The sequence below is a fragment of the Bubalus bubalis genome, chromosome 2 (genome assembly GCF_019923935.1).
Source record: "Bubalus bubalis isolate 160015118507 breed Murrah chromosome 2, NDDB_SH_1, whole genome shotgun sequence".
In the NCBI taxonomy this organism is placed as follows: domain Eukaryota; kingdom Metazoa; phylum Chordata; class Mammalia; order Artiodactyla; family Bovidae; genus Bubalus; species Bubalus bubalis.
The window spans coordinates 43,323,208-43,332,742 of NC_059158.1; the positions used below are offsets into that span (position 1 = coordinate 43,323,208).

Genomic DNA, 9,535 nt, shown 5'->3' on the forward strand with positions numbered 1-9,535 from the left:
CATTCCAGTGCTGCTGCTGGGGAGTGAGCCATCACCCCTGTCTCTTCCTGCTGGCTAGTTACAAGATCTTCTTATCTCTGACGTTCTGCATCTTCATTATGACATGTTTAGGCATGGATCTGTTTTTATTTATCCAAGTTGGAATTTAAAGAGAGCAGTACACCTGAAGTGTGCTGTCTTCCAAGAATTCTGGAGGATTAAGATAGGGTCTCATTCCCATGTTTTCTGTCATTTCCTTATGTGATTTCACATAGACATATATTAGACTTTCCCTCTTGATCCTTCCCACCTCAAATCCTTTATTCCAGTTATTCCATCACCTTTATTTTTTACCATATTTTTTATTTTATTAAAAAAATTGTATTGGGAATTCCTTGGCGGTTCAGGTGGTCAAGATTCTACTGCAGGGGGCACTGGTTTGATCCCTGGTCAAGGAACTAAGAGTCCTCATGCCCTGCTCCATGACTCCCCAAATTTTATTGAAATATAGTTGATTTACAATATCGTGTCAGTTTCAAGGGCACAGGAGTGATTCAGTTATATATTCTTTTTCAGATTCTTTTCCTTTATAGGTTATTACATAATACTGAGTAGAGTCTCCTGTGCCATATCCAGTAGGTCCTTGCTGTTTACCTGTTTTATACATAGTAGTGTGTATATGTTAACTCCAGCCTCCTAATTTATCCCTGCCTGCCTTCACTCGTCCTGTCTCTTTTAATCTCTGGACTACATGGTGAATGCTTTTTGTTTTTGTTCTTGTTTTACTTCTGTCTTCTATCTCATGATTTTTCTATTCAAGTGTATCAAATCTGTTGTTTATTTTTTAAAATTAACTTTCAAATCTCAATCATTTTAGTTTTTATTGCTAGGAATTCTATGGTATTCTTTTCCAAATCTGCTTGACCAGTCCTTAGATTATGTTGTTCTTTGTCCAAATGTTCAAGGTATTGAAAAAAAAAAATCTGTATACATGTTTGAATCTTATTTTTTTTTTATTGTGATAAAATATACATAACATTGGAAAAGGAAATGACAACCCACTCCAGTATTCTTGCCTGGGAAATCCCATGGGCAGAGGAGCCTGGTGGGCTACAGTCCATGGGGTTGAAAGCATTGGACACAACTTAGCAACTAAACCAACACCACCAAGATACATAATATAAAATTTACCATGTTAACCATTTTAAGTATACAATTCAGTAGTGTTAAGTAATTCACATTGTTGTTCAACTGATCTCCAGAATTCTTTTCATCTTGCAAATTTATTTTTAAACTGTGAAAGGACAGAAACACTTGAAGAAACTATAGGTGAATATTTATATGATGTTGAAATATGGAATGACTTTTTAGGCATTGCACCAGAGCCTGAAACCGTAACAATTTGAATAGAAAAGAAAAGTGTGAAACTTCTTTAAAATACCATGAAAACTGAGACAAACTAAAAAAACTGGGAGAAAGTCTTGAAAAATATGTGAGAAAGGGTTAATTGCTTTAATACATAGAGAATAATGTCAAGTCAGTAAGAAAATGTTAATAACTGCTGACCAGAATGTAACTGATAATGCCTTCCAGAAGTCAATGTGGCATGTGTCAAAAACCTAAAAATGTGCACCAACATTGTAACTCAACAATTACACTGCCAAGGCTTTGTCCTAAAGAGACTGACAAGTGTGCAGATAAGTGTGTGGCATCATTAGTTATAACATTGAAGGATTAATATATATACATATATATATCCAATCACAGAGTGTTGATTAAATCATCCATTAGTGGACTACCACATAGTCATTAAAGTTGTAGGTATTAATTACCTTGAAGAGAGATTCATGATATAGCTGTAAAAGAAAAAACAAACAAACAGGTTTCCAAATATCATACGTACAACATCCGTATCACAACATACGTACAAATCATCCCAGTTTTGTCAAAAAATACATTTCCTATGACCCACGTTTGATCCCTGGGTCCGGAAAATGCCCTGGAGAAGGGAACGACGACCCGCTCCAGTGTTCTTGCCTGGAGAATCCCATGGACAGAGGAGCCTGGCAGGCTTCAGTCCACGGGGTCGCAAATAGCCGGACTCGACTGAGCTGGGCAACTAACACTTTTCTTTCACTTCATACCAAAACGTTAATAGCGACTCACTGGTTGATGGAATTTTATTCTTTCATTATTGGTATTGCCGTCACTGTTCTTTTGTAGGCAGGGTATTTCCTTTTCCCTGCTCAAAGAACATATATTCCTTACATAATAATAAGTTAAATTAACCGGCGGGAAACGGAGAAAAAAAAGGCGTAGCGTGTTTCTAAAGGACCCGACCAGGTATGAAAGTGATCATTTCTTGATAAAGCACGCCGGCTCCCGGGCCGCCAGTCTCTCAGGCACCGCCGAGGCCGCCTCAGGCAGCTCGCGGGTCCTGACAAGGGGCGGGGCCCGGCAGCCCGGAAGAGGCCTCGCGCCGCGCATGCCCCTTCCTTTCCAGCGCCGGCCCGGGACACAGCAACCGTCGCGGTGAGTCTCTCCGGCGTCGCGGTGCCATCGGCCCCCATCCGGGCTCTGTCTCCGCCGCCGCCGTCGTGCCTCGCCGGGTTAAGGGTGGCGGGGGCCCTCTCCCGCTCCCCGCACGTCCATTTCCGAGCAGGCAGGGCCCAGAAGCGCATTTCTTGGGGGGCAGTAGTGGGGCCCTGGCAGGCGAAGATTGGTGTCCGGATGGAGGAGGGGAAGATGAAACCCTAGCTTGGCGGGGACCGTCCGGGCGAGAGTGGGGAGACTGCGTCCCTTCCGCACGCTTTTTTCTTTTTTTCGGGGTAGAACCCTCCGAACTGCCTCCCTGCTCGGCCACGGAGCTCTGGTTTAGGAGTAGAGGGGTGTGAGGTCTGAGGCTGTGAGGGCCTCAGTCTTTTGCTTTGGGGTCAGAGACCCGTCACGGATCGACAGGCTTCTGGCCCCTTCTCGCTCGCCAGAAGGCACCGCCGCGCGCGTTCAGCATTAGGTACAGTTGCTGATGCGCCCCAAACACTCCGAGGGTGTAGGGTCTGAGGGGCTTCCCTGACAGCCCAGTTGGTAAAGAATCCGCCTGCAATGCAGGAGTCCCCGGTTCGATTCTTGGGTCAGGAAGATCCGCTGGAGAAGGGATAGGTTACCCATTCCAGTATTTTTGGGCTTCCCTGGTGGCTCAGCTGGCAAAAAGATTCTGCCTGCAATGCGGGAGACCACTCCAGTATTTGGCCTGGAGAATTCCATGGTCTCTCAAAGAGTCGAACAGGACTGAGTGACTTTCACTATAAGGGTCTGACCCCTGCCCCGTTTATACTTGCGTTGTGAGAGTGAAAATCAGGGGCGGGAATGTCCCCCTAGCCCCACCCTCGTTTTATCTTTAAAGTCCGGACAACTTCTCCATGAATCCTGCTTTTGAGTGTGGAGGAGGGAACTAGTGGCTGTTGGGCTTAAGTTTGCAGGGGTTTAAATTCCTGTTTCCTGCATGTTTTTCGGTATGTTTGAGACTTCTACCCGTTGGATAGTGACTCTTGTGTGTGGGTTCAGTCTTCCGGGGTGATGAACTGGGTTATGGCTCTGGCCACAGTGCTCAGAAGTATTCTTGCTGATTTCTTCCTTCTTGCAGATGTTGATGCCCAAGAAGAACCGGATTGCCATTTATGAACTCCTTTTTAAGGAGGGGGTGATGGTGGCCAAGAAGGATGTCCACATGCCCAAGCACCCGGAGCTAGCAGACAAGAATGTGCCCAATCTTCACGTCATGAAAGCCATGCAGGTAGCTGGGGTGCGGGTGGAGGGGGGCTTTTCCACTGGTGTTCAAGGCAAGGTCAGGACTCCCAGCGCTGCTTGTTACCTTAGCTTCCCCTTTGCACTGCCTTCCTAGCTTCAAGCCTCTAGTTCTGTCTTAACAGTGGTTTTCTGTCTTACAGTCTCTCAAGTCACGAGGCTACGTAAAGGAACAGTTTGCCTGGAGACATTTCTACTGGTACCTCACCAACGAGGGCATCCAGTATCTCCGTGATTACCTCCACCTGCCCCCTGAGATCGTGCCCGCCACCCTGCGCCGCAGCCGTCCTGAGACTGGCCGGCCAAGGCCCAAAGGTATAGTGCTCACGTAATGTCTGCAAGGGCATCCTCTGAAGATCTTTCTGGGGGGAGAGGTGAAATGGTGGGGTTTTGTGTGGGCGAGGAGGTGGTCTTATTAATACATCACCATTGGAATCAACTTTTTTATTTTAAACAAAAATACAGGAGAACAAAGTCATACTTGTTTAAGTTTAAATCCTTAAAGATGATCTTAGCAGCAAGACTGCTTTGAAATTTGGCACGAATCATGCCACTGTTTTCCATAAGCGCAGGTTGTCTTTTCCCAGATAACTCTGGTCTTGTTAGTTTTTCCTCCAGGAGTTAGTGTCGTTCTTTGCTTTGTACACATAAGCACATCTCTTGCCTGGATAGAATTCAATTTCATCTTGAGCATATACACCTTCAGTTTTCAGGCGAGCTGTGTGCTCCCTCTGGTTTTGTGGATGGCTGCTTATAACCAGCAAAAATGGCCTTGGACCACAGACTTGTAGATGTATTTGTCATCTTAGAAGTCCCTGTTTGCAGCAGGCCCCACTTGTTTGCTCTTGAAGTTTAGCTGCATGAGCTCCATAGGATCCAGTATGGGTGAAAGGGTGGAATCAGCTTTTGGGGTACTCTGGCATGCAAGATCTAAGTCAAGTTCTAGAACCTCGAATGGAATTGAACACAGGTCTTCAGGCCATCCTAAGAGGTGGTATTAAACACAGGCCAGATAACATGTGGTAGGGTGTTGAGAGTTCAAGTAGACCAAGATGTTTATCCCGCAAAGCTGTTTACCACACGTGAAAGAAATGAAAAGAGTTTCTTGGCAATGGGAGGAAAATAATCAAAAGCCAAATAGGACAGAACAGATGTAGACAGAGAGAGTGTGTTTGTATATATACATATATATCTGTATATACACACACACATGTATAAATAGCACTGTGAAAGGATCCTGTTTGCAGGGAGTTACCTTCTGACTTGAGATCATTGCTGGCTCACAATTGGCATTTGTTAAGTTTATGGTTTCCTTATTTTCTTAAAAAAAAAAAAAAAAAAAAAAAAACGACCTTGCACCAGAGGAGCCGTTTATGAGTTTGAGTAATGAAATGCAGAGATTACTAAAAACATGATCATCAGACTGCCTCGGTTCCCTGGAAAGACGTCATGGAGCTCAGGAATTTGTATTCTTTATGAAAACTCATGAGGGTATTCTACTGGTTAGGTAGGATTACATATGTTTAGAGCAAAGATTCTTCATTGCACCTTGGAATCACTCTTTTATTTAAAGAATCATATGAACGCTATAGATAATTTTGTGGAGTAACAAGGTAGAGAGAATGCTAGATTGACCTCCCAGTGTTAGAATGTTAACGTAGCTTTTTAAACCTGCCTTAATACCTCACTGGTAGGTTTCACAGCCTAGTGAGGTATAAGGCAAAGCCTGAGTGGAATTAAACGATTCTTGGTGGCTTCTCTTTATATACTTAACATTGGAGGTGAGGCTTGCCGCTTATGGTGACTCCTTTCCTGTTAGCACTAGAAGTTTTCTATTTCAGAGATGGGTCAGGTTCAAAATTTTGGCTATTCAAACGTTTGTAGAATGACTGGGTTTCTTGATTTGCCAGATATTTGGGAAATCTATGTTGAGAAATAGAAGGAAGCAGACCTTTTGCAGGTGTAGTGGTGGTGTAGTTGCTAAGTCGTGTCCAACTCTTGCAGCCCCAGTGGACTGTAGCCTGCCAGGCGCCTCTGTCCATGGGATTCTCCAGGCAAGCATACTGGAGTGGGTTGCCATGTATAACATTTTAATAGGATGTGCATTTTCCTAGGTCTTTGAGGGGTTAGAATGTCAGTGATGGCAAGTATCTAGCTGACAGTTATGGGTGTAGGAGTTCCTGTCCCATTAATGCATCATAGCCAAGTTTTTGCAAAGCGAAAGTGGAGAGCAGTTTGAATTTTCTTGGCCTGAAAGGAGCAGAGTTCCTGTGTTTCCCTATGTTCATACTGTGGTTTAATCTGTGCAGGTCTGGAGGGAGAGCGACCTGCAAGACTCACACGAGGGGAAGCCGACAGAGACACCTACAGACGAAGCGCCGTGCCCCGTGAGTATCGGCGTGTGGATCTGGTGTTGGGGTGGAGTCGCAGGATTCTCCCCTGCCTGGGGCTCGGCCCTTGAAGATGCCAAGGTGACCAGTGAAGATCCTTGGGTCCATCTCAGATCATTCCATCTGGAGTCCATTGTGCGTCTTGCCTTCTGCAGGGGTGGGGGTTAGGAGCTGGGGACACAAAACACTTTAAAGACCTTTAACTGGAACAAAACTGAAAACTTTCAGGAGAGCAACATGCTCTTCTTTGTTTTGTGTTCCTGGGTGGTAAGTTACTTGAGGGCAGGGCCCACTCCCATCATGTTTGTTTCTTTTTATTGCCAAAATAATGCAAAATCTTGTTTTTAAATAGCAGGTATTCACATTGATGGGAACCACGGTTGTCTGTTCATACAACAGATACATTGAGTGCTTATGGTTTATGCCAGACACGATTCTAGGAGCTAGGGGTAGTAGTGTACATAAAAAGACGAGATGCTCTTCTCTCTTGAACTTGCATTTTGGTATTAGGAGATGAATAAGCAAAAATAAGTGTATAATCATGTTCACGGTGGGTGCCACAGGGAAAAATTAAAGCAGGAGAGTATGCATTGAAATTTCCAGTAGGATTTGCAGGGAAAGTCCTGTCAAAGTGAAATAGAAGCAAACATCTGGAGGTAGAGAGTCTACTGGGGGAAGGCGTCTGGCTTGTCTAAACAAGATGGCAGGAGTGTTGGATGAGGATGTCTTGTAGTTGTGGGCCATCGTAGGACTTGAGGTTTTACTCTGTAATAAGATGGGGAGGGATTGGGGGCAGGAGGAGAAGGGGATGACAGAGGATGAGATGGCCGGATGGCATCACCGACTCAATGGACGTAAGTTTGAGTGAACTCCGGGAGTTGGTGATGGACAGGGAGGCCTGGCGTGCTGCGGTTCATGGGGTCGCAGAGTCGGACATGACTGAGCAACTGAACTGAAGAGGGGGAGCCATTCATCTTGTTTTTTTAAAGAGACTATCCTTGTTGCAGAAGTAGTAATTTGTGATATAAAAGCAAGGTATAAAAGGGAATTTATACTTTTACTACTCCTGCCTGGTGGCTCAGGTGGTAAAGAATCTGCCTGGAATGCAGGAGACCTGGGGAAGATCCCCCAGAGAAGGAAATGGCAACCCAGTCCAGTATTCGGGCCTGGAGAATCCCAGGGACAGAGGAGCCTGGCAGGCTACATGCAGTCCACGGGGTCACAAAGAGTCAGACAACGACTGAACGACTTCCACTTCACTGTTGTCTCCTACTTGTGGTGCCTGAGTCTTCAGATGTGAAATACTGATAGACGTGAGCACTTGAACTAAATACTCCTAAGAAAGGATTCCTCCAGCAGGCGGGCTCTTGGTTCAGAGAAAGTTCGTGGTTGCTCTTTTTAGAAGTCATGGTACACTGGAAATGGGTCAGAGGCTGTGACCGTTGGTCCTGAAGTTGTGGGTGGGGAAGTGAGCATTTCAGGGAGAGATGGGCATGATCAGGTATGAAGATGGGAAGATACAGTGGCTCGCTGGTTGGGGGGTTGCTGCTGAGTAGGCAGCAGCCCGTAGTGGGTGTGGCCTGACTTGGGCCAGAGGTAGGGTGGATTTGGGTAGGAATTACTGATTTAGCCCTGCCACTGCTACCACCCTGCCCCTCAAACGTGAATTGTAAATTTTCATAGAAAGTTTAGTGTATATTAAATTTTTTTTTAATTCCAGTATATTTTTTTAAATGTTACCTTAATTTTTAAAAAGGTACTTACTTACGGCTGTGCTGGGTCTTCATTGCCGGGCGGGCCGCCCTCTGGCTGCGGCTGCCCTAGCTGTGGTGCGTGGCTCCTCGTGGGCGCAGTCTCGCGAGCACAGGCTCAGCAGCTGCGGCTCATGCGCTGCGTTCTTCCGAGGCATGTGGGGTCTTCCCGGATGAGGGGTTGAACCCAGGTGTCCTGCATTGGCAGGTGGATTCTCTACCACTGAGCCACCAGGGAAGCCCTAAACTGTTACTTTAATATGTACATTAGTGAGATACTTTGCATTCTCTCGAGTCTTGAAGTCTCGTATTTTGCACACGTCTCAGTTGGGACTGGTGGCTGCTGTATAGGGCAGGGCGGTCCTGGATCTTTCATCTTGTTTGCCACTTTTCCTTGGTGATAATAGAGTTGCTTTTTGTTTCTGTGAACCCTTTACCTCTTAGTTTTCCCTTCACTGAGCTCCCTCTGTGAACTGGGTGCTGGTCTGAAGCGTGGAAGTAACTCAGTGATAGGAAGTGCCATATAGAAAGGGCATATAGTCCCGACTTTGTGGTCAAGGCAGCCTTCCTGGAGGAGGCAGTAGTTTGGCTGTGAGTTTAGAAAGCTGTCTTACTCAGGAGAAGGCGGGAGCAAAGGTGGCTCAGAAGATGTTTCCCCCCTGCAGGGTGTAATTTGCTCGTACTTCATTCTTTGTTGACATGATTTTTTTGCAAGATGGGCTTGGGTCACTTGTCTGTCCTTGTTCTATAGTAGATCAGACCATTTGATGCATCGAAATCTGTGTTTCTCATTTCAGCTGGTGCCGACAAGAAAGCCGAGGCCGGGGCTGGGTCAGCAACTGAATTCCAGTTTGTAAGTGTCCCCCTTTTGCTCTCAACCCTTTGGATCTGCTTCTTCAGTGATGTCCTAACCACACACATTCCAAACAGGTTTTTACGTTCAGGCACAGCCTGCAGTCTTCTGTAAAGAAAGAAATTACTGAAAATCTCACAAATCAACACTCCATGAGGCACAGTGGTATTTTATAGTTCAGAAATGGTCAGCGTTACCCCCCGGGTTAGTTTCGTGAACTAAGCTGAGAACTGGACACTGGAGATTGAGCAGGCTCTAGACCCTAGTTCCCCATCTATAACATAGAGCTGGTGGTCATACCTATTTCAAGCTAATTGTGAGAGTAATTAATCCAAGTATAGTGTTCAGCCCCGGCATGGTGTATCACTGTCAGGACAGCTGCTGCCCCTGAGCAGCTCTTGACGGGACATGCTTGTTCTCTAGGTCTCCTTTGTGGAAAAGCGTATATGGTGACACAGGATCATGTCCTGTTGCTAGGTGCTTCCATTTGTGTATGGGCACGCTCCAGAGTGGGTGTCCTTACTCCCAGTTTAAAAAGGTGACCCCAGAGTCTATAAGAGGCAGGGCTGGATCCCCTGAGCCCTTATATTTGGGAGCCTCTCCAGTGATGATGAGGCCTGGTGCCTAGCACACCACTGATGCTGATATGTACTTTCTCTTGCAGAGAGGCGGATTTGGTCGTGGACGTGGTCAGCCACCTCAGTAAAGTTGAAAGGGATTGTTTTGTGTTGAATAAACCTGTAAACAGAAAAAAATGA

General features: G+C 45.7%; 1 protein-coding gene across 1 annotated transcript; it reads left to right on the forward strand.

Annotated features, from left to right (window-relative positions):
• The first annotated feature begins 2,356 nt into the window (after positions 1–2,356).
• RPS10 (ribosomal protein S10) lies at positions 2,357–9,535 on the forward strand. The gene is made up of 6 exons (XM_006050345.4): positions 2,357–2,511; positions 3,623–3,772; positions 3,927–4,098; positions 6,093–6,170; positions 8,722–8,777; positions 9,442–9,535. Exons 2-6 carry the CDS (start codon positions 3,623–3,625, stop codon positions 9,481–9,483), a joined length of 498 nt encoding a protein of 165 aa, XP_006050407.1. The 5' UTR covers positions 2,357–2,511; the 3' UTR covers positions 9,484–9,535.

Coding starts and splice junctions, on each gene's coding strand:
- RPS10 (XM_006050345.4), top strand. CDS start 3,623: ATGTTGATGCCCAAGAAGAACCGGATTGCCATTTATGAACTCCTTTTT. Junction 3,773..3,926: donor ACGTCATGAAAGCCATGCAG/GTAGCTGGGGTG, acceptor TCTGTCTTACAG/TCTCTCAAGTCACGAGGCTA. Junction 6,171..8,721: donor CAGACGAAGCGCCGTGCCCC/GTGAGTATCGGC, acceptor TTCTCATTTCAG/CTGGTGCCGACAAGAAAGCC.